Below are 27,932 nucleotides of genomic sequence, written 5' to 3' on the forward strand. Positions count from 1 at the left end.
CCCCGTGTCTGTGCTGCCGGGGCGGGGCGGGCCCGGGGCGGTGTCGGGGCGGGTCCGGGGTCCTGTTGACTCCCCCGGGCCCGTCACATGATCGGGGAGCGCTCGGGAAGGACGGCGGGGAACGGGACCGGGAGCGCCGGGATCACCGGGACCGGGTGGGGATCGGCACCGGGACCACCGGGAACGGGGCGGGGAGCGGCACCGGGACCACCGGGAACGGGGGGAAGAGCGGTATTGGGAGCACCGGGAGCGGCACCGGGATCACCGGGAACTCGCTGAGGCTCCTGGGCTGTGGGGGGAGCGGCACCAGGAACTTGGGGAGCCCCTGGACCGGGGTGGGGAGGGGGATCGGGACCACCGGGACCGGCAGGGGTTGTGGGGCAGCCCCGGGAGCTCCGGGAGCGGGGGCGGCAGCACCGGGAATTCCGGGAGCAGTGGGAGCAGGGCGGGAGCGGTGCCGGGACACCGGGGCTCGGTCCCTGGGATCGGGACTGGGGGTCTCGGGCCGGTGAACGGGAGCGGGGCTCGGCCCGGGGTCGGTGCTGAGCGGCGGCTCCCCCAGGACGGGCCATGGCGGTCGAGGGGGGCATGAAATGCGTGAAGTTCCTGGTTTTCTTCTTCAACTTCATCTTCTGGGTAAGTGCGGGGCCGGGGGGCACCGGAGGGACAGCCCGGGGGGGTCCCGGGGCCGGCAGAACCCCGTAGGGGGACCCAGCCCCCCCCCATCCCCCAGACCCTGAGTTGGGGGTCACCGGGACGGGGGGGGGGGAGTGTCCTGCTGCCGGGGGGTGGTCCCGGAGGGGCAGGAGGGGACCCCTGTGCCCGCTCTGGGTCTCTGCAGCCCCATGTGCCATCCGTGGGTTCCGGGGTTAACGGGGGGAGCCCCGCCCTGGGGTCACGGCGGGGACCCCGCGTGGGGATGGGGGGGGACACCCCCCCTGCCTGGGGTCCCCCGATAAGCGGGGCGCGGGTTTGGGGAAGTCGGGGTGAGGAAAGAGGCGCGGGAGCCCAACGGCCGCAGCGGGGGATGGGGCTGGGGGGGTCACGGGCCCCTTCCCGGCCGCTCTCTCGCCCCCCCACGCAGGGAGCCACTTGTCCCCACCCTAATCCTGCCGGGCTGAGTCACCCCTCGAGGGCCGGGGGAGGCGGGGGGGGACACGGTGACACGGCGGGACACGGCGCCAGCCCCCCCGCCCCCCCCCGTGTTTGTGCAGCCGAGCCCACGCCCCGCGAGCAAACAGGGCACGGCACGGGGGGGTCCCGCCGCCGCCGGGACACGGGGGAAGCGTGCCGGGGGTCCCACCCTTGCGGGGGGCTTGGAAATGGGGGGGGAATAGACGCCACAGCCGGGCAGGGGCGAGGTGTCCCAGCTCCCGTGGGAGGGGGCTGCTGGTGTTTCCTGGTGGGATAAACTCCCCCCCCCCGGCACCCCCGATCCGCAGGGATCCACAGGGACCCCCAGGGCAGGGAGCCGGTGCCAGATCCCCCCTCCGAGGCCTCGCGTGGCCGGAAGGCCGGACTTCCTGGACTTTCCGGCGCTCGTGGGGCCAGCGGTGCCCCCCCCCGTGCCCCTCTCCCACCGCGGGGGGGCTGCGCTGGGAGAGAAACCTCCCATGGCCCCCAGGAAGGGGGTCCCGGGTGTGAAGCCAAACCCCAGAGAGGCTGCGGGTGCCCCCCCACCCTGGTGGCTAGGGGTGGTCCCGGGGGGATCCCGGCCGTGCCCCAACGCTCTGTGCCCCCCCTCTGTGCCCCCCAGGTATGCGGCGTGGCCCTGATCGCCATCGGCATCTACGCCCAGGTGGCCCTGGGTAAGGCCCTGGTGGTCAGCAGCGGCTCCTCGGCCGGGACCCCCGTGGCCATCCTGGTCCTGGGCGTCATCATCTTCTTCATCTCCTTCTTCGGCTGCTGCGGCGCCTGGAAGGAGAGTTACTGCATGGTCACCACGGTGAGGGGGGAGACCCTGCTGGGCCCCCCGGGACATCCCCATCCAACCCCCCCACAGGGACACCCCCATCCACCCTGACCCCCCCAATGTGACCCCCAACCCAATCTCCCCTCCCTGAGCCCCCACTGTGACCCCCTCAACTCGCCCCTTCACTGTGAACCCCCTCCATAACCCCTCACTAACTGCCACCATGACCCCCCCCCACTCTGACCCCCCCAAAACACCCGACCCTCCCCTCCTGAAACTCTCCCTGTAACCCCCATCATGACCCTTCCTCGCTCTGAGCCCTCACCTGACCCTGCCACTACAACCCCCACTTATCCCCCATGAACCCCCCCCCCCCCTGTGACCCCCCCCCCCCCCCCCCGGGGCCCCCCTGACCCCCCCGTGCCCCCCCAGTTCGCCGTCCTGCTCAGCATCATCTTCCTGGTGGAAATCGCCGCTGCCATCGCCGGATACGTCTTCAAGGACAAGGTGGGAACATGTGGGACAGGGACATGTCCCCCCCTCCCCCAGGGTCCTGGGGACCCCCTGGCCCCGGTGTGACCCCCTCACCCCCCAGGTGAGGTTGGTGCTGAAGGAGGGGCTGCAGGAGGCCATGGACAAGTACGAGAAGGACCCGGGATTGACCGAAGCGCTGGATGAGCTCCAGAGGGAGGTGAGTATCGGGGTGGGGGTGTGGGGGGGGCATCCAGGCCCCCCTGACCTCCCCCCTCCTCTCAGTTCAAGTGCTGCGGGGCCAACAACTACACGGACTGGGCCAACATCGAGCAGTTCCGGGCCAACGACACCGTGCCCAGGTCGTGCTGCCGCGTCAACACCACGCTCTGCAACGTCCACCCCAGCCCTGAGACCGTCTATGAGAAGGTGAGACCCCCCCCCCCCCGGCCCCCCCTGCCATGGCCCGGGGGGGGTCCTGCACCCCCTGAACCCCCCTGTGCTCCCCAGGGCTGCCTGGAGAGCATCGAGGCGTGGATGAAGAAGAACATCCTGATCGTGGCCGCGGTGGCTCTGGGCATCGCCTTCTTCGAGGTGGGATGTGGGGCTGAGCCCCCCCAGTGTGGGCTGAGCCCCCCCAGTGTGGGCTGAACCCCCCCAGTGTGGGACTGACCCCTTGGTGTGGGGCTGAACCCCTGCAATGCAGGGCTGACCCCTCCCAACACCCCCACTGTGGGACTGACCCCCCTTTTTCCCCCCCCCAGATCCTGGGCATCATCTTCGCCTGCTGCCTCATGAGGGGCATCCGCAGCGGCTACGAGGTCATGTAGCCACCCCGACACCCCCAGGGGTGCTCTGGGGTCCCCAGGTGTGGAAATAAAGAGAAAAAGCTTCTGTAGAGCTGAGTGTGTCCCCCAGGACTGGGGGGCGTGGGGGGTCCCTCGGGGGTGGGACAAGGACCTTCCTGGGTGGGGGCCATGTCAGTGTCCCCAAATCCTCATGTGCCTCCTCAGTGTCTCCAGGTTCCCACGTGTCACTGTGATGTCCCCAGCAATCCCCGAGCAGGCTGGGGTCAGGCTGGGGGGCTTATTCACCACCCTTGGGGGGGTCTCACAGCCCTTGGGGGGGGCCTGGGGGCTCTGTGGGCCACCTCAATGTCCCCAACAGTCCCTGAGTGCCACCTCAATGTCCCCAAACCCCCATGTGTAACCTCAGTGTCCCCAAATTCCCGAGTGCCAACAGCCCCCAGCAGCCCCCGAGGTGGGAGTCGGGCCGGGGAGTTTATTCGCCACATTTTGGGGGTCTCACCGCCCCCGGGGGGGTCTGGGGGCGGTCTAACGGACACGGTGGGCCGGCTTGGGCAGGATGGTGGCCAGGACCAGGTCCACGATGCAGGAGGGCAGGTAGGAGGCCGGGAGCCAGATGAGCTTCGCGTCCCAGCCCGCGCTGTAGCGGGTCCGGGGGTGTCGCGCCCCCAGCGCGTGTTCGATGCACCCCGTGACCTTGGTCAGGTCCGCGTCACACATCAGGGTCATGATGAACCTCTGCACCTTCAGGTCTGAGGGGGAAAAGGGGGCATCAGGCATGGGAGGGGAAGGGGGTTCAGGGAGGGGGAAACAGACAGCAGTGACTTTCTGCACCTTGAGGTCAAGGTGAAGTGAGAAAGGAGAGCGGGGGAACTGAGGCAGAGATGAGCTGTTGCACCTTGAGGTGTCAGGGATACAGGAGAAGTGGGAGTAGGTAAGGGGAAACTGAGGCAGGAAGGAGATGCTGCACCCTGAGGTCTCGAGGGTGTGAAAAAGGAAGGTCAGGAGAGGGGGAACCGAGGCAGAGATGAGCTGGTGCACCTGGTGTAGCATCGTGTGGGTGCAAAGGATGCCGGAAGTGGGGTGGTGTGGAAGGAAACTGAGGAAGCTCAGGGGGATGAGGGAAAAGAGGGTTCAGGAGGAGGGAAACTGAGGCAGAGCCCTCCTGCCCACTCATACTTACAGAAGCCCCCCCCTCACAGTTTTGGAAGCCCCCATCCCCTCCCATTTTTGAAAGAAGTCCCCCCCTCACCCACATTTTTGGAAGAAGTCCTCCCCGTAGCTGAGCCGTGTCTCGGGCGCCAGGCGCTCCCAGAGCTGCTGCAGCGACGCCTCGAGCACCTCGAGGTTGGTCACGGCCGTCTTGAAGAACCCGGGCTCGACGATGCTCACCTTGACCCCGAAGTGGTACATGTCCCTCCTGGGGGGCACGGGCGGGTCAGGGGGGCTCCAGGACCCCATGGGGAGGGGTCAGGGGTGGGCGGGGGGCTCCAGGGCTGGTGGGGCCTGGCACGCACCGCAGGCTGTCAGAGAAGGCCTCGACGCAGTACTTGGACATGCAGTAGCCGCCGCCGTTGGCTGAGACCCGGCCCAGGACACTGGACGTGTTGACCACCCGGCCCCGCGCCCGTTTGAGCAGCGGCAGCAGCTGCAGCGTCACCTCGATGGCCCCGAAGGTGTTGACGGCCATGACCCGCCGATAGTCCTCGATGTCCATCCACTCCGTGGGGCCGATCGGGTTGGCCACCCCCGCGTTGTTCACCAGCCCGAACAGGCCTGTGGAGGGCAGGGGTGTGGTCCCCCTGCCATGGCCCTGCCCCAGGGCACCTCCCCTGGGACCCCCACCCCCAGCGTGCCCTGGTGGGACCCTCCCTCCGTGTCCCTGTGCCTCCCTCAGGACCCCCATCCTGTCTCCAGGGTGCCTTGGCAGGACCCTCCCCTCTGTCCTGCCCCACGGCTCTCCCTGCTGGGACCTCCCATCCCGTAGCCCCTCTCTGGGGCTCCCCACAGCCCCACCACCTTTCACCTTAGGATGCCCTGGTGGGACCCCCCCCGTGTTCCACCCTTGTGAAGGACCCCTAATCCTGCCCCACAGCCCCTCTCCGGGTCCTTGTCCCACCATATCCCCCGTGCCCCCCTTGCCCTCACCTTTCTCTCCCACCTCTGCCCTCACCCACTCCCCGGCCCTGCGGATGCTGTCGGAGCGGGTCACGTCCAGCAGGGTGGTCCGGAGGTGGCCCCCGCAGCTCCTCTGGAGGCTCTCGGCGCCGTGCGGGGTCAGGCAGGCGGCGAGCACTCGGTAGCCCCTCCGGCTGAGCCGCCGGGCCAGGAGGTTGCCAAAGCCGCTGTCGCAGCCCGTGATGAAAACGTGCTTGTCCTTCACCGAGGGCAGGGTCCGGTGGTCCCGCACGAGCCAGCCCAGCGCCCAGGCCAGGGCAGCCAGCACCACGTACAGCCACATGAGGGGCCTGCGGGGCGGGGGGGGCTGTGGGACCCCCGCCAGGACTCCCCTGAGCCCGGGGGGAGCTCGGCTGGACCCCCCCCCGCCCCGGTGCCACCGGCACCACGTACAGCGCTGCGGGGAGGGGGGGCTGTGGGACCCCCGCCAGGACCCCCCCGCACCCCAAGTGGAGCCCCGACCCCTCACCCCTCATATGGGGACACCCCCCGGACCCCCCCGGGGGTCTGGTCCCCCTCAGGTGGGGGGGTGGGCAAAGGGGGGCACTCAGTGCTTTGGAGCACAGGGGTGACCCCAGGGGCGTCCCTGTCATCCGGGGTGGGGTTTGGTGCCTCCAGACCCCCCCGAGCTCCCCCCGGCCCCGGACCCACCTCCCCGCGGCCAGGCCGGGCCCGCGGGCGGCCGAGCCCGGATTAACCGCCCGTGCGTCACCGCCGGGGCCGGACCCGGGGCGGCTCCGGGAGGTCCCACCGCGGCCCCTCCCGCGGCAGGAGCGACCCCCGGGCCCTCTCCCCCCCCCCAGGGGCCTGCAGGGAGGGGTCCTGCACCGGGGGGTCCGGGACCCCCGACCCAGCTGCCCCCACACCCAGCCCTGGCGAGGAGGGAGCCCCGGGGGGGCCGCGCCCCCGTCCAGGAGCCCCGTCTGAGGGGTTTTGGGGGTGTCAGAAGCCCCCGTTGCTGGTTGGGGGTTATGGACCTGCTGGGGTGGGAGGGACCCCCTTTCCCACCCTCAGGCTTGGGGGGGACTCTTAAGGGGGGGACAGTCAGGGTCTGTCCTGTGCCGGGGGGGGGTCATGCCCCCCTCCAGGAGCCCCATCTGGGAGGGCTTGGCAGGTGTCAGGACCCCCATTGCTCCCCACTTTCAGGTTTGAGGGGGACACCGAAGGGTGGGGGGACACCCAGGGTCTGTCCTGCACCTCCAGAGCCAGGGGGTCGGGCAGGACAAACAGGACAAACTCCCCTCACCCGGCCCTGGGGCAGAACCCCCTCTCTGGGCAGAACCCCCACGGAAGACCCCCATGGGTCGGGGTGCAGAGGGGGGTCCCCACCTACCTGCTGAGGGCAGAGGGTCCAGGCGCTGCTCTGGCCACGGCACTGGGGCCGAGTGAGGTGGGGGGGTCCCGTGAGAGCTGGGGGGGGGACGTGGCCACTCCTCCCTGTGCCCAGCACGGCCAAAGGTCTCGGGGGCTGAGCTCCCCCCCCTGCGATGCCCCAGGGAAAGGGGGGCTTGGGCACCTCTGGAGGGGCTGGGAGACCCCCTCACCTTGTTGGGGGACCCTCCCCATGGAGGAGACCCTGCCCAGAGAACACAGAGACCCCTGGGACCCCCTACCAGTCCAGGGGGATGGGGGGGCATCGCCCCCTCCCCCGGGGGATTAGGCCCCTCCCAGCCCTGGGAAATAGGGGGGGCATCACCCGGAGCCTCCCCCGGGGGGATTTAGAGCCCAGAACGGGCCCTTTGTCCCAAGGAAAAAGGAGCCTCAGAGCCGAGTTAAGCACTAAGGAGGATGAGGGGGCTTAGGGGGGCCCGGGGGGGCTGTACCAGGGTCCTGCCGGTGCCTGGCCCAGCCCCCCCTCCCCGAGCTCCCCACACTTTATTCCACCCACTCCCAGGACGGGGGGTCCCTGGGATGCTCCAGGAGCCGCTGCTGTGGGACCCCCGTCCTGTGCCGGGAGCAGCCGCGGTGCTGGGGGTCCTGGGGGTCCCGGGGGTCCCTCAGGAGCAGGAGGAGGGCTGGAGCTGCCCCTTGTAGACGTACTCGAGGGCGGTGGCGATGGTCCTCATGTCCATCTCGATGCTCCGCGCCCAGTTCTCCACGTCACCGATCTCCTGTGGGACGGGGTCCTGGGAGTTTGGGAGGGTCCCACGGGGGCCCAGGGATTTGGGGGGGTCCCATGCTGGAGGGAGGGCTCGCAGGGATTTGGGGGGTCTCTGTCCCTCCCTCTGGCAGATGCAGCCCCATGGGGCTGCTGGGACCCCCTGGATGCCGCCTGGGACCCCCTGGATGCCACCCAAGCCCCCCTTGATGCTGCCCAAGACCCCTGGGTGCTGCCCACCCACTCCAGCACAAACCCAAGGGTCTGGGGGCTGCCCCACCCCAAAGACCACAGGGGCCTCTTCCCCCCCCCTTAGTGCCCCCTCCCCTTATTCCCCAGTGCCCCAACTCAGTCCCAGGGGTGTCCCAGAGTGACACCCCCCGTGGCAGGTCAGGGGGGGGATCCCCCCCCAGGGGCTGTGGATTTTGGAGAGGGGTCCCCCACCTTGAGGGCCTGGTTGAAGTTCTCCACCATGGAGATCCAGTGCCCCGTCTGCCGGGCAAACTGGGCTGCCTGCACCTGCAGGGTCTTCACCTCCTGGTCCAGTTTGCGCTGGTTCACGTAGGCCTGGGCCACCCTGGGGGGCACGGGAGGGGCTGGGCCGTGGGGTCCTGCCCTGACACCCCCCCCGGGGCAGGGGGAGCCCCCGAAAAAGGGACAAAGAGCTGGGGAGGGGTTGGGAGGGGCTGGGGGTGTGTTGGGCAGGGGTTTGGGGGGGAAGGGGTGAGGGGGTGGGGGGTCGTGGGTGGGTCCCCAGCTGGGGGCTTGGGGTTCCCTGGGAAGGGGGGTCTGCGGGCCTCGGGGGTCACCAGGCAGGGGTTTGGGGGTCAGGGAGTCCTCAAGGGGGTTTGGGTGTCCCCTGCTGTGGTTTGGGGTCCGGGGATCCTCACTCGGGGTCCGGGGGGTCCCAGCCGTGGTTTGGGGGTCCCCGGGGGGAGGTTGGGGATCCGGGGGTCCCCGATCGGGTGTCCCCAGTGCGGGTCGGGGGGTCGCGGGCTCACCCCACGTTGAGGTGATCGACCAGGGCCTCAGTGAGGCGCGTGGCGGCCGCGATCGCGTCCCTTCGGCGCCGCTCTGTGTGGGGATGGGGGGGGTCACACACACACACAGGGCCGTGAGGGGCGGCGGGACCCCCAACCCCATGACGTCAACAAGTACGTGCGTGACGTAATCATGACATCACCCCCCCTCCCGCTCCCCTCCGTGACGGACAGCCGTGCCAACCAATGGGGCGCGGGCCCGCGGTGAGCGGCGGGTCCCGCAGCCAATGGCGGGCGGGGGCGGTCGCGGTCGCCATGGTGACGGGGGGCGGGGCTCACCCTGCAGCTCGCGCCGCTCGCTCTGCCGGGCCTGGTGCTCCTTCAGCAGCCGCGACAGCATGGCGGGGGCACGTGACCGTGACGTCACCGGCACGTGACTCCCGAACCGACACGTCACACAGCGCGCGGGGACACGTGACCGGGGGGCTGGGGGGGGCGATGCGGGGACCTATAGGGGACTATATGGGATCTATGGGGGACTGTATGGGATCTATAGGGGTCTGTATGGCGTCTATAGGGGACTGTATGAGACTGTATGGGGTCTATAGGGGACTGTATGGGGTCTATAGGGGTCTGTAGGGGATCTATAGGGGACTGTATGGGGTCTATAGGGGTCTGTAGGGGACTGTATGGGGTCTGGAATTCCGTCGGGAGAGCCGGGAGTGGGGGCTGCCAAAAAAACCGCTGGGGTCACCCCGAGGGGAGGAGGAGGAGCGCGAGGAAGGTCATTCCCTCACCTTGGGCAGGGGGAGGGAGGATGAGGAAGGCACAAACCCCGGGGTTCAGCAGCCCCAGAGGATGAGGAAGATCCATCATTCCCTCGCGTTGGGGAGGGAGGATGAGGAAGGTGAAGATCAAAGTGGGGAGGGGGCTCAGGGTCCCGGTTCCGCCTCCCCGCAGTGGCCCCGCGGTGCCGCTCCCAGTCGCTCCCAGTTCTCCCAGCAGGGACCTGGCGGAATTCCCGCAGAAGCCGAGAGCGAAACGTGGCCGGAGATAAACCCGGGAGGGTAAAAATAACCCCGACTCCGGTTCCAGCCCCTCCGAACCCCGGGAGCGGTTCCGGGATCGATCCCGGGGGCCCCGGGAGCCAAGGAGTGTTTTGGGATTGGGGGGGGGGGCTGTCGGCATTCCTCTGCTCCCCCCCACATCCCGGGATTGGCTCCGGGAGGGTCCCGGCGGGGTTTGGAGTGGGCAGGGACCATTCCCGGCAATTCCTGCCCCGCCTTCCGCAGGAACGGGAGGTCAGTGCCCGGTGGGGACCTCGCAGGTGACAAGTGACCCTCGCCCGGGTGCCTCGGGGGGTGACACCTGTCCAGGTGCTCATCCCGTTGGGAATGTGCTGATGGGGAGCTGCTCCCGTCCCTCCCCCCGCCCGTGGACGGTGCTCCGGGGGTATCCCGGATTTCGGGATCCCCTCCAGCCCTCCCCGGAGTTCACAGAGCGTTTCCCTCCCTCCTTCCCTCCCGTCCCTGCCCCGCCCCAGCGCCGCTCCCACCGCCGCTCCCCGGGAAGCGCTTCCCCGTCGCCCACTCGGAGCTCCCGATCCCATCCCAGCCCTGGCCGCGGTCCCGGGGCCGTGGGAGCGGGATGAGTCCGGCCGCACTTGCCCTCTCCGTGCGGGTGGGGATCAGCCCCGCGGCCCCCCCGGAGCCACCGGCAGCTGCTGGGATGAGGCTGCGGGTTCAGGGAGCTCGGGGCTCCCCTCCCAGTCAGAATCAGAGCGAAGGGAATCTCCCAACAAGGAGTTTTCTCCTCCCGATTCCTGACTCTGACCCCCCCCGGTCATGAGAACGCTCCTGCTCCGTGTGCACATCCCTCCACTTTTTGGGAAGCTTGTCCCAAAAAGAACCCCCTGGAGATGGGACAGAGGGGACAGAGGGGATGGAGGCTCCGTGTATGGAAGTGCCGAGGTGGGACGAGGTCACGGGACAGTTTTGGGTTTGGAAATCCCCATCCCAAAGGATCCCTGGGTTCTAATCAGGAGCAGCTGCTGCCTCCAGCACATCTCCAGGAACGGGGGGAGCTCCAGGCTGGGACCCCCAAGGGTCCATCCCAGAGCTCAGGTTCGGCTCATTTTGAGGGAAAACAACCTGGATTTGGAGCCTCGGGAGCTCATTCCTCCGAGGTTTGGGTTGTTACTCCCCGGAGCAGATTTTGGGGTCTCCTCTGTGCCATCACCACCCAGAATCCTGGTTTATCCATCTTCCCGATGTCCTTCCTGGTTGTCCAGCAGATCCTCCTCCCTGGGGAGCCCCCCGGGGGGGGCAGGAGGCCAAGCAGCCCCCTGGGAATGGGTCTATTCCCGTCCTCCACTCCCAGGCTGTTCCCACATCCGGGAAGGGATTTGGGCTGGAAAGTGGGAAGAGTGGGGGGCATCTGGGAGGGGAAAATGGGGGGCACGGACATTCCTGGGCCTGCTCTGGTACCCCCCAAAGGTGAGGAGGAGGAGCTGGGGGTGCTTCCAGCGGCGCTGGAGCTCGTTCACATGGTCCTGGCAGCTCCCAAATATCTCCAAAGGCCTTTGGAGAGCGGATAAAAATAGCCGGGGAGCTGGAAAATATGACAAACCCCCCAGTCCCCCCCAAAAACGGCCGTGGGGGGCCTGGGGCCAAGCTGGGGTCACAGTTGCTCCCAGGGGTCCTGGCACCGCTGCCCCCCCATGTCCTGAACACTCCTGGGGGTCCTGGCACTGCTCACCCCCCGTGTCCCCCCAGGAGCCCACACGGGCACCGGCCCCTTCAGAGTGGGGGTGTGGGGCCCTCTCCTCCTGGTTTTGGGGTTCAGGGGGTTCCTCCTCTCCCAGCCCAAGGATGGAGGTGGGAGGGGACCTCAGAGGGGCTGTGTTGGTCCCCCTCCCTCTGCTGTGTCCCACCTGCCATACGGAGCAGTCCCCGCCACACGTGCCGCGATGCTCAGCCCCATCCCGGGGTGGGACTCCCGGGGGATTCCCCTGCGCGGGCGGGCGGGGCCGGGGCCGAGCCCCCTCCCCGGGACAGCCCGAGCTCCTCCCGCGGGCGGCGGAGCGGCGGGGCCGGGGCGCGGCGGCGGCGGGATGGAGGGTCCCCGGGGCCGCTCCCGGGGCCGGTGCCGGTGGCTGCCCTGGGTCGCCCTGCGGCTGCTCGCGGTCGCCGCCTTCAACCTGGACGGCAGCAGCCCCGTGCTGAAGGACGGCGAGCGGGGCAGCCTCTTCGGGGCCGCCGTGGCGCTGCACCGGCAGCTGAGCCCCGAACCGGCGGGGTGGTGAGTGCGGGGGGCGACCCCCGGGGATGGGGGTGACCGGAGACCTGCGGTGGGGGCACCCGACCCCGGGGATGGGAGGGACCGCAAGTCCCGGGACTGAGGGGGATCTGGAGCCCCGGGACTGGGGGGCTGAAGCAGGACCGGGAGTCCCGGCTCCGGGAGGGGACCTGGGCTGGACGAGCCCAGGAGCGCCGGGAATGGGAAGGGAAGGAGCCCCGGGGCGGGAGGAACCGGAGACCGGGGCTGGGGTCCTCGGGATTCGCGGGGGGTTCGACCCACCCACCCACCCGCGCTGCGGCTCCGAGGGGACGGGGACAGGCGCGGAGTCGCCGCCTGCGCGGCCCGGGATTATTCAGCATTAACCGCGGACAGGAATCGGGGGGGTGTTGGGGGGGTTCGGGGGTCCATCGCTGCATCCCCGGGGTGCTCGAGTGGAGGGCCCCCCCCGGCTGGGCCCCCCGGGCCGTGACCGCCGCTTCCCCCGCGGCCGCTGCGGCGAACGCCCACCCGCGGCTGCCGAGACCCCCGTCACGCCCCCGTGTCCCCCGTCCCCGTGTCCCCCAGCCCCCGTGTCCTCGTCTCCCCCACTCCCCGTGTCCCCGTGTCCCACAGCCCGCGGGGCTCCCCGAGTCCCCCCATGTCCCCCTGGCAGCCCCCGGGCTCCTGCCGGGGGTCTCAGCACCGGAGAGCCCCTGAGCGGGCAGGTCTCTGGGCAGTGTCACCGTCGTGTGCCCCCTTGTAGCCCCCCGTTCCCGCCCGTCCCCGTGCCCCCGGTGGCGCCGTTGTCACCGTTGTCACCGTTGTCACCCGATTCCCTCCCGCGCCAAGTTCTTGGCGCCGAGGGCGGTTTTTGGCTCCCGGTGGCCGCTGCGGGTGTTTGCGGAGCCGCGCTGGGCTCGGTCCCATCGGCCCCGCACCCGCAGCCCCCGCCCGTCCGCCCGGTGCCCCCCGGTCCCCTCGCAGGGTGCCCTGGCCTGGCTCCGGGGGGCACTCGGTGCCTCCCTGTGCCTCCCTCCTTTTTTGGGCATGTTGCTGCGGGGTTATTTTGAGTGAATTCCAGTTTATTTTTACCGGCTCTGCCTCTCTGCCACCCCCCGGGGCTCGGCCGTGTCCCCAGGCCACCAACACTCCCGGGGCAGACGGGCCGGAGGTGGCCGCAGGTGCCCCGTGGCCACCGAGGAGCCCCCGGTGGCACCGGACTTGTCCCGCCGAGTGTGACCCCTCGGGGACCCCGGGGTGGGGGTCAGGGAGCCCCCAACGCTGCTGTCCCGGGTGGGGCAGTCGGGGAGCGGGGGGGGGTCCGAGTGTGCGTCCCCCCCGCACCCACCCGTGCCCTGAGCCGCGGCTGAGGCCTGGGAACGGTGCCGGGGCAGCAGCTGCTCGGCCGGGCTGGCACCGCCCGGGCACGGGGACATCGGTGTGGGCGTGTGACGGCTCCGGGGGGGGCTCCGGGGGGGGCTCCGGGCACCTGACGGGGGTCTGTGCCCTGCCAGGCTGCTGGTGGGGGCCCCCCAGGCGCAGGCGCTGCCCAGCCAAGGTGCCAACCGGACCGGGGGGCTCTTCGCCTGCCCGCTGACCCCCGAGCTCTCCGACTGCTGGCGGGTGCCCATCGATGAGGGAGGTGAGCTGCGCTCCCCGGGGGTTGCAGGGGGTCCCGGGGGGGCGTCCCAGCGGGGCTGACCCTGCCCCCTGTGCCCGCAGTGGACCCGCAGCGGGAGAGCAAAGAGAACCAGTGGCTGGGGGTGAGCGTGAAGAGCCAAGGAGCCGGAGGGAAGATCGTGGTGGGTGCCGGGGCGGGAGGCGGGAGGCACCGGCACCCCCAGGGGAGGGGGCCCGGCACCCCGTGACCCCTCTGGGTGCCCCCAGACCTGCGCCCACCGGTACGAGGTGCGGCACCGGGTGCGGCAGCCGCTGGAGACGCGGGACGTGATCGGGAGGTGCTTCGTGCTGAGCCAGGACCTGCGGGTGCGGGACGAGCTGGACGGCGGCGAGTGGAAGTTCTGCGAGGGGCGGCCCCAGGGCCACGAGCGCTTTGGCACCTGCCAGCAGGGCCTGGCGGCCGCGTTCAGCCCCGACCGCCGCTACGTCCTGCTCGGGGCCCCCGGCACCTACAACTGGAAGGGTGAGGGGGGCCGGGAACCCCCCGGAGGGGCGAGGGGCTGCCCAGGAGAGGGGGGGTGAGGTGTGGGTGGGTGTTCCTGCTTGGAGCCCCCGGCACCTACAACTGGAAGGGTGAGGGGGCAGCCCAGACCCCTGTCAAGGGGCGAGGGGCCACCTGTGTGAGGGGCTGCCCGTGGGCTGTGTGTGGATGTTCCTGCGTTGGGCCCCCAGCACCTACAACTGGAAGGGTGAGGAGTTGGCCTGGACAGCCCGGTGGAGGGGTGAGGGGCTGCCCGGGAATGGGGGGTGTGGGGGTGTGAGTGCAACCCCTGCCTGGGCAGGTGGGCCGGGTATGCACATACGTGTGCAGGTGATCCTGCACGTGGAGCAGCTCAACCAGAGCCCCCCGGAGCATGAGGGATCCCTGGGGGTCCCCCATGAACATGAGGGATCCCTGGGGGTCCCCCTGGAACATGAGGGATCCCTGGGAGTCCCCCTGGAACATGAGGGATCTCTGGGGGTCCCCCTGGAGTCCCTGGGGGTCCCCCTGGTGTCCCCTGCCCAGCCCCCTCACCCCGGGCTCCCCCAGGGACCCTGAGCATGGAGCATCTCAAGCAGAACTCGCCGGTGCAGAAGGGTCCCTGGGGGTCCCAGTGGTGTTCCCGGGGGTGCCCCCGGTGGTCCCCGTGGTGTCTCCCCTCACCCCGGCCCCCGCAGGGACCCTGCGCGTGGAGCAGCTCAACCAGAGCTCTCTGGACCTGCTGCGCCCGGACGCCGGTCCCTTCGAAGCGGGGGGGGGAGAAGGACCAGGACCCCTCGCTCATCCCCGTGCCCGCCAACAGCTACTTCGGTACGGGGGGGCCCGGCCCGGGGGTCCCCCCCGGCTGCCGCGGCCCCCGCGCCCCCCCCCGTGCCCGCCCTGACGCCCACCCCCCACCCCCCAGGGCTGCTCTTTGTGACAAACATTGAGAGCGCTGCCCCCGACCAGAGGGTCTTCCGGACCCCCCAGCCCGGCGAGAGGGTCCCCGGCGCCGCCCCAGACGTGGCCCACAATAGCTACATGGGTTCGTGTGTGCCACGGCTGTGCCACGCGTGTGCCATGTGTGTGCCATGTGTGTGCCATGTGTGTGCCGTGCGTGCCCCCCCCTGCAGCCTGTCCTGTGCCGTGTCACCCATGTCACCTGTGGGGACAGACCCAGGCTCTGAGGGGCCCTGTGGGAGCCCGTGTGCACACACGTGTCATCGCGCACATACGTGTGCCCTGTACAGACACATCCCCTCTCTCACGTGTCCCCATACACGCGTGTCATTCTGGACATGTGTCCCCCCCAAACACACACACGTCCCCCCCCGCACACATTTGTCCCCAGTCCTGGGGATCCCCCTGTCCCCCCTCACATCCCTGTCCCCAAACATGCCCCTCTCTCTCTCTCTCTGTCCACACGTCCCCTCCGTGTCCCCCCGCACACGCAGCCGTGCACACGTGTGGCCACAGCCCCCCCTGCACCCCCCACCCCTCCTGTGTCCATCCCCCATCCCTGTCTCCCCCCATTCCTTGTCCCTGCAGTCCTGTCCCCCCAATTCCCGTGTCCCCAATCCCTGTTCCCCCATTCCTGTCCCCCCCTTCCGTCCTGTGTCCCGTCGCTGTGCCCGGGCTGTGTTGGGGGCACTGCCAGGCTGAGGGAGGGTGGGCAGAGCTCGGGGGGGGGGGGGGGAAACAGAGCCCTGGAGGGGGGATCCCCGAGCCTGGCGTGGCCCCCAGCACCCCCCGTCCCCCTGCTTGTCCCCCCGGAGATGTTTCTGCATGGGGGGGTGCACGGTTTTGGGGGGGCGGCTGGAGCCTGGCTGGGGGCTCGGGGGGCTGCGAGGGGGCTCAGGTGGCCGTGGGGGGCTGCGGGGGCTGCACTCTGCAATAGCTGCATGTGGGGAAGGGGCTCCCCCCGCTCTCTCAGCCCAAAATCTGCTGCTCTGGTCCCCAAATCTGCCCTTTTTTCCCCCAAACCTTCCCTTCTGGCAATGCCGGGGGGGGCTGCTCGTCGCTCTCCCCCCACCCCCAAAAGGCTCAGCCCCCTACCCAAGTTGGGGGGACCCCAGATCCTGCCCTCCCCAGGCAAGAAGAGCAGGGACACTGAGGCACATGGGCCCCCCATTCCCGCGGGGGAATTCCCCCATTCTCCCTATTTCCATCAGAGGAATCCCCCCACTCCCCCCGTTCCCACGAGGGGAATTCCCTCATTCCCACGGGGGTCCCAGAGTGGTCGAGCAGAGAGAGAGGGTGGGACTGACGGACGGACAGCGCGGGCATTCCGGGGTCCGGGTGGGCACCGACCCTCTCCCCGCTCCCCGCAGGGTTCTCGGTTGACTCGGGCGCGGGACTGACGCGCCGGGGGGGGGCTGAGCTTTGTCACCGGCGCCCCCCGCGCCAACCACACCGGGGCTGTCGTGATCCTGCGCCGCGACAGCGCGAACCGCCTGGTGCCCGAGGCGGTGCTGCCCGGGCCGCAGCTCAGCTCGGCCTTCGGGCACGCCCTGGCCGTGCTCGACCTCAACAGCGACGGGTGAGCGCGGGGGGACCCCCCGTGGGACCCCCCCGGGCAGAGTCCAACCCGGGATCCCCCATTCCCCAGGACCCCCCCCCCCCCCATCCCCGGGGGCCCCCAGGCCGGGGGCCCCCCCCCATTGCCAAGGAACCCTCAATCCCTGGAATTCCCTGCCCCCCGGGACTCTCATCCTTGGGCATCCCCCCCCGATCCCCAAGGACCCCCCCAATCCCTGAATCCCCCCAAAATCCCAGTGCCGTGTCTGGGGGCACCCAGACACTTTGGGGGTCACCCAGGAGGTGACAGACCCGTGTTCCCTCAGGTGGATGGACCTGGTGGTGGGGGCCCCCCACTTCTTTGAGCGCCAGGAGGAGATCGGGGGGGGCTGTTTATGTTTACATCAACCCCGGGGGGCTCTGGGACACCGTGACCCCCCTGAGGCTCAACGGCACCCGGGGGTCCATGTTTGGCACCGCCCTGAGCACGGCCGGGGACCTCAACCATGATGGCTTTGAGGGTGAGGGGGTTTGGGGGGCATTTGGGGGAGTTTTGGGGTCCCTGCGGGCTGAGGATGGTGGAACTGGGGACTTTGACCGTGATGCATTAGAGGATGGGGGGTTTGGGGGGATTTGGGGTCCCCAAGGGCTGGGGGTGGTGCCATTGTGGACCACAAACAGGACGGCTTTGATGGTGAGGGGTTTGGGGGGCTCTGGATGCCCCAAAAACTGGGGATGGTGGCACCAGGACCTCAACCAGGACAGATTCGAGGGTTCGGGGGGCGGGGTTGGGGTCTCCAAGGGCCGGGGATGGTGGCACTGGGGGCCGTCCCCCCAAGAGGGTCCCGGGAGGGCTCTGTGCCCCCCCCAGCTGCCGTTGCCCCCCCAGACCTGGCCGTGGGAGCCCCTTTCGACGGCGCCGGCAAAGTGTTCATTTACCACGGGAGCGCCCTGGGCATCGTGGCCAGGCCGGCCCAGGTGAGGGGGGGGACGGTGAGGAGGGGGCTGCCCCGTCCAGGGCCCCCACGGGGTCCCCTGTCACCTCCCGGTGTCCCCAGGTCCTGGACGGGGAGGCCGTGGGGGTCCCAACCTTCGGGTATTCCCTGTCGGGGGGGGCTGGACGTGGATGGGAACCTGTACCCCGACCTGCTGGTGGGGTCCCTGTCTGACACCGTGGTGCTCTACAGGTGAGACCCCGTCCCCGGGACCCCTGGGACCACCCCTGGGAGTCCTCGGCCCCGAGGACCCCCGAGACTGAGCATCCCCCCCAATTCCCAAGGATCTCAATCCTTTGGAGCTCCCCATCCCCCAGGACCCCCATTCCCGAGGAGTCCCCAACCCTGCACTGCCCCCATCTCCAGAGACCCCCCCAGTCCCAAGGATTGGATCCCCAAGGACCCCCCACACCCCTGGGCATCCCCCCCTCCCTGCTGACCCCCACCCCTAAGGACCCCCCGTCCCAGGGCTCCCTCAACCCCTCCCAGAGCATCCCTTGCCCTGGGGGTCCCTGCAGAGCTGGGGGTGCCCTCAGGAGGGGGGTTCCCTCAGGAGGGGGGTGCCCGCTCTGGGATCCCGTTTGCCCCCGGCAGGGCCCGCCCGGTGGTCCACGTGTCCCGGAACGTGTCGCTGCTGCCCCCCACCATCGACCTGGAGCAGAGCAACTGTCACCACGGGGAGGGCGTCTGGTGGGTGCCCCCAGCCCCCCCGTACCCCCTCCCCGGGCATGGGCCCAGGGGGCCGCTGCCCCCCCGTCTGACCCCGTGTTCCCCCCAGCGTGGAGGTCCGAGCCTGTTTCAGCTACACGGCCAGTCCTGCGAGCTACAGCCCCCGCCTGGGTGAGACCCCCGAGGGACCCCCCCCCCCCACGTACCCCCGCCCCCAGGACCCCCAATCCCTGCTGCCTCCCCTCCCTGATTCCTCCCCCGTGTGTCCCCAGAGCTGGAGTTCGTGCTGGACGTGGACACCGAGCGCCGGCGCCGTGGCCAAGCCCCCCCGGGGGTCGTTCCTGGGCCGCGGCCCCGCAGACCCTGAGCACCAACTCTCTGGGACCCTGGAGCTGCCCCGGCAGCGCAGCCGGGCCTGTGTCACCCCCACCTTCCAGCTGCACGTGGGTGCTCAGCCCCATCCTCATCCTCAGCATCCCCATCCCTGTCCCCAACCTCATCCTCATCCCCGTCCCATCCCTGTTCCCATTCCCAATCTTCATCCTTCTCATCCCTATTCCTGTGTCCACCTTCATCCTCATCATCCTCATCCTTGTCCCCCTCCTCAATCCCACCCCCACGGCCCCCCCCCAGCTGTGCCAACACCTCCCAGGTCCCTGAGTGACCCCTGACCTTCCTCCCTCTGTCCTCCTCCTCCTCTCTGTGTCCCCCCAGGACGGGATCCGGGACAAGCTGCGGCCCATCGTTGTCACCTTGGCCTACGGGATCCGGGGGCCTGGGGGGCACCGGGGGGGGCGGGGGGCTGTGCTGCCCCCCCTTTCCCCCGCGCTCAGCCCCCACCAGCCCAGCACCCACCGCGCCGAGGTGGGCACTGCCAGGGACCACCGGCCTGGGGGGCCTGGCCCTCCCAGGGGTACCTGCCCCGTCCCCCCCGGAGCCCCCCTGAGTGCCCCCCCGTGCCCCCCCAGGTGCATTTCCTGCGCCAGGGCTGCGGGGATGACAAGATCTGCCAGAGCAACCTCCGGCTGCACTTCCAGTTCTGTGCCCGCCGCGGTGACAGCGAGTTCCTGCCCCTGCCCAGGTGGGGGGGGCCGGGGGGCAGTGCCCACCCGGGGGGCGATGGGGGTGTGGGGCGGATGGTCCTGGGTGTGTGGGATGGTCCTGGGGGTCTGGGGTGTGTGGGATGGTCCCGGAGGTGTGGGACCCTGGCTGTGCCCCCCCAGGGCCGAGGATGGCACTGCCATCTTCGCCATGAGTGACCAGAAGGACGTGGCCCTGGAGGTCCTGGTGACCAACGAGCCGTCGGACCCGGCGGAGCCGCAGCGGGACGGGGACGACGCCCACCAGGCCCAGCTCACGGCCACCCTCCCCCCCGGAGCTGCCCTACGCGGCCCTGCGGCCCGACGAGGGCGGGGGGCTCGGGGTGAGGGGCCAGGGGGGTTGGGGGGGGCGAGGGTGTGGGGAGGGGGCTGGGGGTGCCCGCAGTGGGGGCTCAGTCCTGTGCCCCCCAGGACAAGCCCGTGCTGTGCCTCGCCAACCAGAACGGCTCCCAGGTGGAGTGTGAGCTGGGGAACCCCCTGAAACGCGGAGCACAGGTGGGCGCAGCCCCCTCCCCAATCCCTCACCCCCCCCCGCCCCCTGGCCCAGCCCCCGCGCTCCCCCCTGTGCCCCCCCCCCCGCCCCCTGGCCCAGCCCCAGCGCTCCCCCCTGTGCCCCCCCTGTGCCCCCCCAGGTGCGGTTCTTCCTCATCCTCGGCACCTCGGGAATAACCATCCACACCTCGGACCTGGCGGTGGAGCTCGCGCTGTCCACGTGAGCGGGGGGCGGGGGTGGAGACCCCCGGGGTTGGGGTGGAGACCCTGGGGGGGGTCTGGTGGAGCCCCGGGGGGTTTGGAGACCAGAGGCCTGGGGGGTCTGGGGGCTGGAGCACCCAGGATTTAGGGCATGGAGGCCCCAGGATTTGGGGTGAAGCCGTGGGGGCTTTGGGGGTTGGATCCGCAGGGTTGGGGGGGTTCAGCCCCCCACGATGGGCTCTGGGCACGGCACGGGGGGAGTTTGGGTGCTGCCCCCCCCCGACCCCCCGACCCCTCCCCAGGATCAGCGAACAGCCGGGGCTGGAGCCGGTGGTCGCTCGTGCCCGGGTGGTCCTCGAGCTGCCCCTCTCCATGACGGGGTAAGTGGGGGTCGGGACCACCCCAGGACCCCCCCGGAACCCCCTCCGGGCCCCCCCTGACCCCTGTCTGTCCCCCCCAGAGTGGCCGTGCCCCCCCGGCTGTTTTTCGGGGGGGAGGTGCGGGGGGAGAGCGCCGTGCGCAGGGAGAGCCAGGTGGGCAGCGCCGTCACCTTCGAGGTCACGGTGAGTCCCCCCCCGGGACCCCACGGGAGAGCCGCGAGTGGGGCGGGGGGTGTCTGTGGGCTGGGGGGGTTCTTGTGGGGGCATTTGTGGGGTGGGGGGGTATTTGTGGAGCGGGGGGTCCATGTGGGTGGATCATTTTGGGGGGGGGCCCATGGGGGGGGCATTTATGAGGTGGGGGGTGTTTAGGGGTCTGGGGGGGTCCATGTGAGTGGCATTGACAGGGCGGAGGGTGTTTGTGGGGTGGGTGGCACTCATGGGGTGGGGGTCTCGTGCCCCCTCCAGGTGTCCCACAGGGGACAGGCGCTGAAGACTCTGGGCTCTGCCTTCCTCACCGTGCACTGGCCCCACGAGCTGCCCAACGGAAAGTGGCTCCTGTACCCCCTGAGCCTGGAACTGGGTACCCCCCCCGTGCCCTGCAGCCCCTCTGCCAACCCCCTGCGCCTCGCCCTGGTACGGCCACGGGGCTGGGGGTGCCTGGGGGGGGTTTGGGGGTGCCTGGGGGGTGCCAATGGGGGTGCCCAGGGGCAGCCAAGAGGTGCTCAGCAGTGCCCGGGGGTGCCTCGGGGGTGTCCAGAGGTGCCTGGGGGTGCCCAGGTGTGTCCGAGGGTCCCTGCTGCCCCCTTCTTACTTCCCCCCAGGAGCCACTGGGACAGGGTGACCCCCCCCCAGGCACCCCCTCCCCGGTCCTGGTGGGTCCCAGCACCCTCAGAGAGGAGGAGGAACGTGACACTGGTGAGTGGGGGGACACCTGCTTTGGGGGGGCCCTGCTCGGGGCAGTCCTGCTTTGGGGGGGCCTGTTCAAGGGGCAACACTCTGGGAATGCCCCTCCTGGAGTGCCCCTATTCCAGCACGCACAGTCCTGGGGTGCCCCTGTTCCCGGGGTGCCCCTGCTCTGGCACATGCAGTCCTGGGTCCCCCCATTCCCAGGGCCCCTGATTCCTGGAGTCCCCCCATTCCTGGTGTCCCGTTTCAGGCTGCAGTGTGACACCTCCCCCTTCCCCCATTCCCGGGGTCTTCCCCCATTCCCAGAGTCTCCCCCCCATTCTCCTCCCGTCCCCCCAGGACTGTGCCCGGGGCACTGCCCGCTGCCGCCCGTTCCGGTGCCCGCTGCCCACCCTGGAGCGCTCGGAGCTGCGGGCGCGGGGCCGCCTCTGGAACGGCACCTTCCTGGAGGTACCGGGGCTGGGGGGGGTGAGGGGGCGGCGATGGGGGGGAAAGGGGGTTCAGCCCGGCCCGGACTCCCCCTGTGTTCCCACCAGGAATTCCTGGATGTCTCCTCGCTGGAGCTGATCGTCCGTGCCGAGGTTTCCGTCACCTCCCCCAGCAAGAACCTGGTGCTCAAGGATGCGGCCACGCAGGTCTGACCCCTGCCCTGACCCCCCTGAGCCCCCCCACTCCCCCGGACCCCTCTGACCCCCCCTGCCCCCCCCAGATGTCGGTGTCCATCCACCTGGACCCGGGGGTGGCAGTGGCGGGGGTCCCGTGGTGGGTGGTCCCGCTGGCGGTGCTGCTCGGGATCCTCCTGCTGTCCCTGCTGGTCCTCGGGCTCTGGAAGGTGAGGGACGGATCCCCCTGACCCCCCTGGCCCCCGTGACCCATCCCCTGTCCCCTGACCTGTCCCCCGGTGCCCCAGGTGGGGTTTTTCCGCCGTGCCCGCCGTGCCCCCCCCCGGCCGTGCCGCAGTACCACGCCGTGCGGATCCCGCGGGAGCAGCGGCGGCACCTCCTCGAGGGCAGGACGGGCACGATCCAGAGGCAGGAATGGGCCGCCAGCCCCGCCGAGCCCCCGGACGGACGCGGGACCCCCAGCTCCGCATAGACCCCCCCCACTGTGAAATGGGGGGTGGGCACGGGGGGCACGGACACGGGGTATGGGGTGTAGAACATGGGATATGGGATGCAGATGTGGAATACAGGACATGGGTGTGGGGTGTGGGATATGGGACATTGACATGGGGTGCGGGATGTGGGACATGGACATGGGATACGGGGTGTGGGACATAGAAACAGACATGGGATAAGGGACATGGACATAGGACATGGAACATGGGATATGGAACATGGGACATGAAACATGGGACACAAACAGGGGACACAGGACATGGAACACGGGATTGTCCGCCCTGGCCGTGCTCTGGGGATGGCAGCAGGAACAGGGGACATGGACACGGACACGGAGCCTGGGACATGGAACCTGGGACACGGGACATGGAACATGGGACATGGGATTTCCTGCCCTGGCTGTGCCCTGGGAAGGTCCCAGTGAGGCACCGGCTGTGCTGGAGCACCTGGGAATGTTTGTCCCGGGATGGGGCCATCGGGCCCATGGGGCACTTTGGCCCCACAGGGTCAGTTTGGTCCCAGGGGTCAGCTCGGCCCCACAGCGACGTTCACCCCAATAAAAGGTGCTGTTCCCCCACCGGGCCTGAGTCCTTCACAGCCTGGGGACAGTCATGGGGTGGGAGTGGGGGCTGAACCCCTGAAACTGCCCCGGTTCATTGGGGGACTGGGGGGAGCCCCTAAAACGGCCCTTAAATTGGCCCCTGCGTTATTGGGGTGTTGGTGCAAACCCCTAAAACAGCCCCTGGCTCAGCAGAGGCTGTAGGAACCCCTAAAAATGGCCCTTAAATTGGCTCCTGGCTCAGACACAAGAGCTAGTGGATATTCCAGCAGCCAAACTACACAGTTTTATTAATTAGATGGAATAAATTTCATCGGATCGATCGGGAAGTTCCAGGACCCCATGATGGGTGAGGGCACCCGCCATGATAAGTGTGGGTGGTGGGTGCCGTGAGGCCGTGACGGCGGCCGCCATGATGGGTGCGGGCAGCCGCCATGATGAGTGTGAGTGGTGGTGCCACTACGATGGGAACGGCCGCTTCAACGGCCGGAACAATCTGTATCTGCCGGGATAAGCGGGCACGTCCCGTTCCCACCCTCGTGAGTTGGACGCGGCCGCCCCCGGCCCTCCCTCATCTCCGGCTCAGAACGCAGGGGGCGCGACCCTGCCCTTAGTCAAGATGGCGTCACGCCGCGAGGGAAAGGGAGGAACTTTTGACATGGCGGCGGCCTCCGCGGCTTCGGTGACATCACGGCTTCCGGAAGGGAAGCGGCCATGGCGGCCCGGGGATGCCGGGGCTGGTGAGGCCTGAGGGGGAGTGGGGGGTCCGGGGGGGGTGGGGGGGGCCGGGAGGGGTTCGGGGGGGGACACGGGGCTGGCGGACGGCGGGAGGGGCACGAGGCCCGGGCCGAGTCCCCCTCGCGCCGGCGGGTTGTGCCCTTTTCCTCTCCCCCCCCGTTGTCACCCCCGTGTCTCCTCATGGCCCCCACCCCCCCCAGTCTGCCCCCCGGAGGTGTGACAGGACCCCCTCCAATCCCCATTGTCCCCCAAATCCCTCCCGAATCCACCCCGCCGGGGTGTGACAGCCCCGGGGGGGGCACTGGGTGACACACCCACCTGCTGTGCCCCCCCCAGAGACCCCCAGGAACCCCCCCAGGACCCCCCATGGCCACGAGTCGCTCGGAGGACGAGGAGTCCCTGGGGGGGACCAAAAGGGGCCCGGCCCCCCCCCCCCGGGGACTGTTCCCAAACGCCGCAGCTCCTCCAGGTACGGGGGTCCGGGGGGGGCCGGGGGAGCCTTGGTGGGGGTCGGGGGCGCTGAGAATGAACCACAACGAGGGGGGGCTGGAGGGGTCCCCTGGGGACTGTCCCCAAATGCTGCAGCTCCTCCAGGTACAGGGGGCTTTGGGAGTTTTGGGGGTCTTGGGGGGTCTGGGAGGGTCTTGGGAGGGGTCTGAGAATGAGCCACAACGAGGGGACACTGGAGGTGACGTGGTAGGGGGTGGGGGACGTGGGGGGACACTGGGGGGGCACAGGGGACCCCAGGCAGGGTGTGGGGCACAGGGGGGTCTGGTGCCATGTCTGTACCTCCCCGTGCCCCCCCCGGCAGGTTCATCAAGAGGAAGAAGTTCGACGACGAGCTGGTCGAGAGCAGCCTGGCCAAGTCCTCGAGCCGCGCCAAGGGGGGCCCAGAGCCCCCCCCCTCGGCCTGGCCCCGACCCCCCCCCCGGGGGACAGGAGGAAGGTCAGGGCCGGGTGGGGACTGGGGGCAGCACAGGGACATTGGGGACACCCTGGGGCCAGTGGGGGAGTCCCAGGGCAGGTGGTCCTGGGGCCATCCCGGGGTCATTGGGGTCGTCCGGGTTCATTCAGGAGCCATTGGGGAGCTCCCAGAGCCCCCTGTGCCCCCCCCATGCAGATATTGGGGGTGGTGCCCCCCCATGACCCCAGGCCTGGGACCCCCCCTCTCCCCTATGGCTGCTGGGGACATCCAGAAGCCATTGGTGACATCCAGAAGCCATTGGGGCCATCCCAGCAGCCTGGGGACCCCCAGAGACCCCTCTAAACCTGTGCCCCCCCCCCCCCCCACAGCCGGCGTGGGGGGCAGTCCCCCCCCCCCGCGGCCCCCGGGCCCCCCCCCGGGCTGCCCAAGAGGCTCAAGAAGAGCAAACAGAGCCCGGCGGTGCCGCGGGACCTCGGCCGCTGGAAACCCGCTGACGACCTGCTGCTCATCAACGCCGTGCTGCAGGTGGGCTGGGGGCTCCCCCTCGCCTGGGGGGGTTTGGGGAGACCCCCCAGACCCCTCCCCTGACCTGGGGGTGTTCCCAGACCAACGACCTCACCTCGGTCCACCTGGGGGTGAAGTTCAGCTGCCGCTTCACCCTGAGGGAGATCCAGGAGCGCTGGTACGCGCTGCTCTACGACCCCGTCATCTGCAAGTGAGGGGGCTCGGGGGGCATCCAGGGGTCTGTGAGGGGGAGCCGGGGGTCCTGGGGGGCTCGGGGGTCCTGGGGGGCTCAGGGGGTCTCAGGTGTCCCCAGAGGAGCCGGGATGTCCCCAGGGGGTGGTTTCAGGTGTCCCTGAGGAGCGTCTCAGCCCTCCCTGGGGGTCCGGGTCGTCCTTTGGGGTCTCACCTGTCCTCGGGGGGGTCTCATATCTCGGCTGTCCTTGGGGGTCTCTGGGGGGTCTCCCCCAGGCTGGGGGTCCCTGGGGGTCTCACCCCCGGGTCCCCCAGACTGGCCTGCCAGGCCATGCGCTCGCTGCACCCCGAGGCTGTGGCCGCCGTGCAGAGCAAGGTCCTGTTCAGCAAAGCTGAGGAGCAGCTGCTCACCAGAGTCCCCTCGGTGAGTGGCCCCAAACAGCCCCAAAGTGTCCCCAAATGTCCCCTGACCCCCCCAGCTGCTCATCAGGGTGGGATTGGGGACAGTGGGGAGTTCCCAAGTGTCCCTTTGTGTCCCCTCCTGGCCCCTCCTGTTGTGTCCCCTCACATCCCTCCGTGTCCCCTTGGGTTTCCACGTTTCCCTTTGCCTCTCAGAGTGTCCCCCCACATCCCCCTCATGTCCCCTGCCTCCCTCAGACCCCCCAGCCCTCCCTGGAGACCTTCCAGGACCTGCTGCTCCGACACCCCGAGGTGTTTTACCCTTCAAGGACCCCCAAGGCCCTGCAGCTGCACTGGCAGCTCCTGCGCCAGTACCACCTGCTGCAGGACCAGACAGGTGAGGGGGGGCCTGGGTGGCACTGGGGGGCCTGGGGGGTCACCAGCCCCTCCCCCCCCCCCTCCCACCCTCCAGTGCAGCCCCTGCCCAAGGGGGACCAAGTGCTGAACTTCTCGGACGCCGAGGAGATGGTGGATGACGGGAAACTCAGGTGGGGGGGGCTTGGGGAGGTCTGGGGGGGCTTTGGGGGAGCGGGGGGAAGTAGGAGGTCAAGGGAGGGACTGGGAGATGAAGGGAAGGGTTTTTTTTGTGGGGGCAGGGAGGTCAGGTGAGGTTTGGGGGGCTCAAGGGAGAGTTTGGGGGGACTGGGAGGTGAAGGGAAGGTTTTGGGGGGGCTGGGGGTGTTGGCAGCTCAAGGGTTTGATGGGCACAGGGAGCTCAAGGGAGGGTTTGGGGGGGACTGAGGGAGGGTTGAGGGGGCTGGGGGCTGTTTGGGGGGGGCTGGGAGGGGGTCAGGGCCTCCCCTGGGGAGTTCAGGGTGTCCCAGGGAGCCCCAGTGATATTTTTGGGGGGCTGGGGTCCTGGGGGGTGGTCTCACCATCCCACCCTCCCCTTCTCCTGGGCAGGGATGTGCGGGACGAGGTGCTGGAGCACGGTGAGTGTCCCCCCCCTCCTGAACCCCCCTAAACCTCCAGGACCCCCGGGGGAGGGGTCAGGGACCCTCCCAGCCCCCCCCAGAACCCCCTTTGTCCCCCCCAGAGCTGACGGTGGCGGATCGGCGGCAGAAACGGGAGATCCGGCAGCTGGAGCAGGAGCTGCACAAGTGGCAGGTGCTGGTGGATTCCATCACAGGTGGGCTGTCTGTCTGTCTGTCCCCCCCCATGTCCCTCTGTGTCCCTGGCATCTGTCTGTCCCTGGTATCTCTGTGTCCCACTAACTCCCAGTGTCCCTCTGTCCCTCCCTCTGTGTCTGTGTGTCCCCCCATTCCAGGGATGAGCTCCCCGGATTTCGACAGCCAGACGCTGGCGGTGCTGCGGGGGCGGATGGTGCGGTACCTGATGCGCTCCCGAGAGGTAAAACACCCCCCAAAACACCCCAAAAATCACTTCCAAAACTTCCCCGGTACCTCGTGCACTCCCAGGAGGTGGATCCAGAGCTGGGACACCCCAAAATATCCCCACCCCCCAAAATCCTCCCAGGGACCCCTCAAACCCCCCCGAATCTCCCCCCCAAAGATCACCCTGGGCAGGGCCACCAAGGACAACCAGATCGACGTGGACCTGGCACTGGAGGGCCCGGCCTGGAAGATCTCCCGCAAACAAGGTGGGGCTGGGGGGGCTTTGGGGGAGTTTGGGGGGTGGTTTGGGGAGCTCGGGGGGGTCAGGGGGCTGCATCCCCCCCTCTCCTAACACGGTTTACCTGCCAGGTGTTACCAAACTCCCCCCCCCTCCCAAACGTGGGGCCCCTCACGAGGGGGAGGTTCCTCTGCTCAGGCTTTGGGGGTCATTCCCGGCCCCCTCCTGCCCCCCCCATCCCCACCTGGATGCCCTGGAAGCCCCCGGCTCCCCTAAATCCCTGGAATTCCCCAGGGGTGATCAAGCTGAAGAACAACGGCGACTTCTTCATCGCCAACGAGGGCCGGCGCCCCATTTACATCGACGGCCGCCCCGTCCTGGGGGGCAACAAGTGGAAGCTCAACAACAACTCTGTGGTCGAGGTGGGGCCGGGGAGTCCCGGGGGGTCCCTGGGGGTCCTGAGGGGTCCCAGGGGTCCCACCAAGCCCCGCTTTGTCCCCCCCCAGATCGCCAGCCTGCGCTTTGTCTTCCTCATCAACCAGGACCTCATCGCCCTCATCAAGGCCGAGGCGGCCAAGCTGGCCCAGCAGTGAGGGGTGAGGGGGGGTTGGGGTCCCAGTTTGGCACTGGGGGGGTGGGACCCCCAGCACCCCCCCCATCCCAAACTGCTTCCAATAAAGTCGTCGCTACCCCTGGGGAGGGGCTGCTTGGGGCACCCCGAGAGCCAACTGGGCCCCCCCT

At 69.5% G+C, this 27,932-nt stretch overlaps 5 protein-coding genes across 7 annotated transcripts; 3 read left to right on the forward strand and 2 right to left on the reverse strand.

The window, feature by feature from the left end:
• Nucleotides 1-63: 63 nt before the first annotated feature.
• CD63 (CD63 molecule) lies at nt 64-25,443 on the forward strand. The gene is made up of 9 exons (XM_027705543.1): nt 64-155; nt 563-636; nt 1,757-1,945; nt 2,345-2,419; nt 2,508-2,603; nt 2,669-2,812; nt 2,894-2,977; nt 3,148-3,246; nt 25,419-25,443. Exons 2-8 carry the CDS (start codon nt 571-573, stop codon nt 3,211-3,213), a joined length of 720 nt encoding a protein of 239 aa, XP_027561344.1. The 5' UTR covers nt 64-155; nt 563-570; the 3' UTR covers nt 3,214-3,246; nt 25,419-25,443.
• On the reverse strand, nt 3,618-6,769 carry RDH5 (retinol dehydrogenase 5). Of its 2 annotated transcripts, none has more exons than XM_027705540.1 (5): nt 6,701-6,767; nt 5,338-5,657; nt 4,707-4,965; nt 4,446-4,609; nt 3,618-3,941 (listed from the first exon to the last, which is right to left on the reverse strand). In XM_027705540.1, the coding sequence occupies exons 2-5, from the start codon at nt 5,648-5,650 to the stop codon at nt 3,718-3,720; spliced, it is 960 nt and encodes a 319-aa protein (XP_027561341.1). In that variant the 5' UTR covers nt 5,651-5,657; nt 6,701-6,767; the 3' UTR covers nt 3,618-3,717. The 2 variants fall into 2 exon arrangements, with proteins under 2 accessions (XP_027561341.1, XP_027561342.1); XM_027705541.1 differs by having other exon boundaries at nt 3,782-3,941; nt 4,442-4,609; nt 6,701-6,769.
• Nucleotides 7,140-8,894, reverse strand: BLOC1S1 (biogenesis of lysosomal organelles complex 1 subunit 1). The gene is made up of 4 exons (XM_027705545.1): nt 8,785-8,894; nt 8,467-8,539; nt 7,910-8,042; nt 7,140-7,478 (listed from the first exon to the last, which is right to left on the reverse strand). The coding sequence occupies exons 1-4, from the start codon at nt 8,843-8,845 to the stop codon at nt 7,365-7,367; spliced, it is 381 nt and encodes a 126-aa protein (XP_027561346.1). The 5' UTR covers nt 8,846-8,894; the 3' UTR covers nt 7,140-7,364.
• ITGA7 (integrin subunit alpha 7) lies at nt 11,558-22,777 on the forward strand. The gene is given in 32 exon segments (XM_027705530.1): nt 11,558-11,745; nt 13,239-13,366; nt 13,447-13,526; nt 13,612-13,867; nt 14,563-14,636; nt 14,638-14,695; nt 14,790-14,909; nt 16,195-16,232; nt 16,234-16,403; nt 16,708-16,762; nt 16,764-16,902; nt 17,271-17,359; nt 17,440-17,490; nt 17,492-17,568; nt 17,971-18,066; nt 18,155-18,216; nt 18,318-18,367; nt 18,369-18,488; nt 18,760-18,909; nt 19,014-19,126; nt 19,269-19,413; nt 19,415-19,468; nt 19,557-19,640; nt 19,778-19,857; nt 20,141-20,218; nt 20,299-20,401; nt 20,684-20,851; nt 21,040-21,133; nt 21,464-21,574; nt 21,661-21,759; nt 21,834-21,956; nt 22,035-22,777. Coding segments are annotated over 32 exon segments (3,438 nt in total). The 3' UTR covers nt 22,220-22,777.
• On the forward strand, nt 23,407-27,925 carry MCRS1 (microspherule protein 1). 2 transcript variants are annotated; one of them, XM_027705533.1, is made up of 14 exons: nt 23,407-23,541; nt 23,876-24,008; nt 24,351-24,487; nt 24,838-24,989; nt 25,070-25,179; nt 25,476-25,584; nt 25,818-25,956; nt 26,032-26,107; nt 26,523-26,551; nt 26,656-26,748; nt 26,887-26,969; nt 27,132-27,219; nt 27,486-27,613; nt 27,698-27,925. In XM_027705533.1, the coding sequence occupies exons 1-14, from the start codon at nt 23,421-23,423 to the stop codon at nt 27,782-27,784; spliced, it is 1,485 nt and encodes a 494-aa protein (XP_027561334.1). In that variant the 5' UTR covers nt 23,407-23,420; the 3' UTR covers nt 27,785-27,925. The 2 variants fall into 2 exon arrangements, with proteins under 2 accessions (XP_027561334.1, XP_027561335.1); XM_027705534.1 differs by lacking the exons at nt 23,407-23,541; nt 23,876-24,008; nt 24,351-24,487; nt 24,838-24,989 and having other exon boundaries at nt 25,080-25,146.
• The last annotated feature ends 7 nt before the right edge of the window (nt 27,926-27,932 follow it).

This window comes from Neopelma chrysocephalum, unplaced genomic scaffold (genome assembly GCF_003984885.1).
Source record: "Neopelma chrysocephalum unplaced genomic scaffold, ASM398488v2 Primary Assembly neopelma1_338, whole genome shotgun sequence".
In the NCBI taxonomy this organism is placed as follows: domain Eukaryota; kingdom Metazoa; phylum Chordata; class Aves; order Passeriformes; family Pipridae; genus Neopelma; species Neopelma chrysocephalum.

Bases quoted from the DNA above. Each gene is read 5' to 3' on its own strand.
- MCRS1 (XM_027705533.1), top strand. From the start codon at position 23,421: ATGGCGTCACGCCGCGAGGGAAAGGGAGGAACTTTTGACATGGCGGCG. The intron at 24,009-24,350 runs GTACGGGGGTCC...CCCCCCCGGCAG, and splicing joins AAACGCCGCAGCTCCTCCAG to GTTCATCAAGAGGAAGAAGT. The intron at 26,749-26,886 runs GTGGGCTGTCTG...CCCCCATTCCAG, and splicing joins GCTGGTGGATTCCATCACAG to GGATGAGCTCCCCGGATTTC.
- BLOC1S1 (XM_027705545.1), bottom strand. From the start codon at position 8,845: ATGCTGTCGCGGCTGCTGAAGGAGCACCAGGCCCGGCAGAGCGAGCGG. The intron at 8,540-8,784 runs GTGAGCCCCGCC...ATCCCCACACAG, and splicing joins CGAGCGGCGCGAGCTGCAGG to AGCGGCGCCGAAGGGACGCG. The intron at 7,479-7,909 runs GTGGGGGACCCC...CCCGTCCCACAG, and splicing joins ACTTCAACCAGGCCCTCAAG to GAGATCGGTGACGTGGAGAA.
- RDH5 (XM_027705540.1), bottom strand. From the start codon at position 5,650: ATGTGGCTGTACGTGGTGCTGGCTGCCCTGGCCTGGGCGCTGGGCTGG. The intron at 4,610-4,706 runs GTGCGTGCCAGG...CGTGCCCCCCAG, and splicing joins GCCTTCTCTGACAGCCTGCG to GAGGGACATGTACCACTTCG. The intron at 3,942-4,445 runs GTGGGTGAGGGG...TTTCCCCCTCAG, and splicing joins GGAGGACTTCTTCCAAAAAT to ACCTGAAGGTGCAGAGGTTC.
- CD63 (XM_027705543.1), top strand. From the start codon at position 571: ATGGCGGTCGAGGGGGGCATGAAATGCGTGAAGTTCCTGGTTTTCTTC. The intron at 1,946-2,344 runs GTGAGGGGGGAG...GTGCCCCCCCAG, and splicing joins GTTACTGCATGGTCACCACG to TTCGCCGTCCTGCTCAGCAT. The intron at 2,420-2,507 runs GTGGGAACATGT...CTCACCCCCCAG, and splicing joins GATACGTCTTCAAGGACAAG to GTGAGGTTGGTGCTGAAGGA.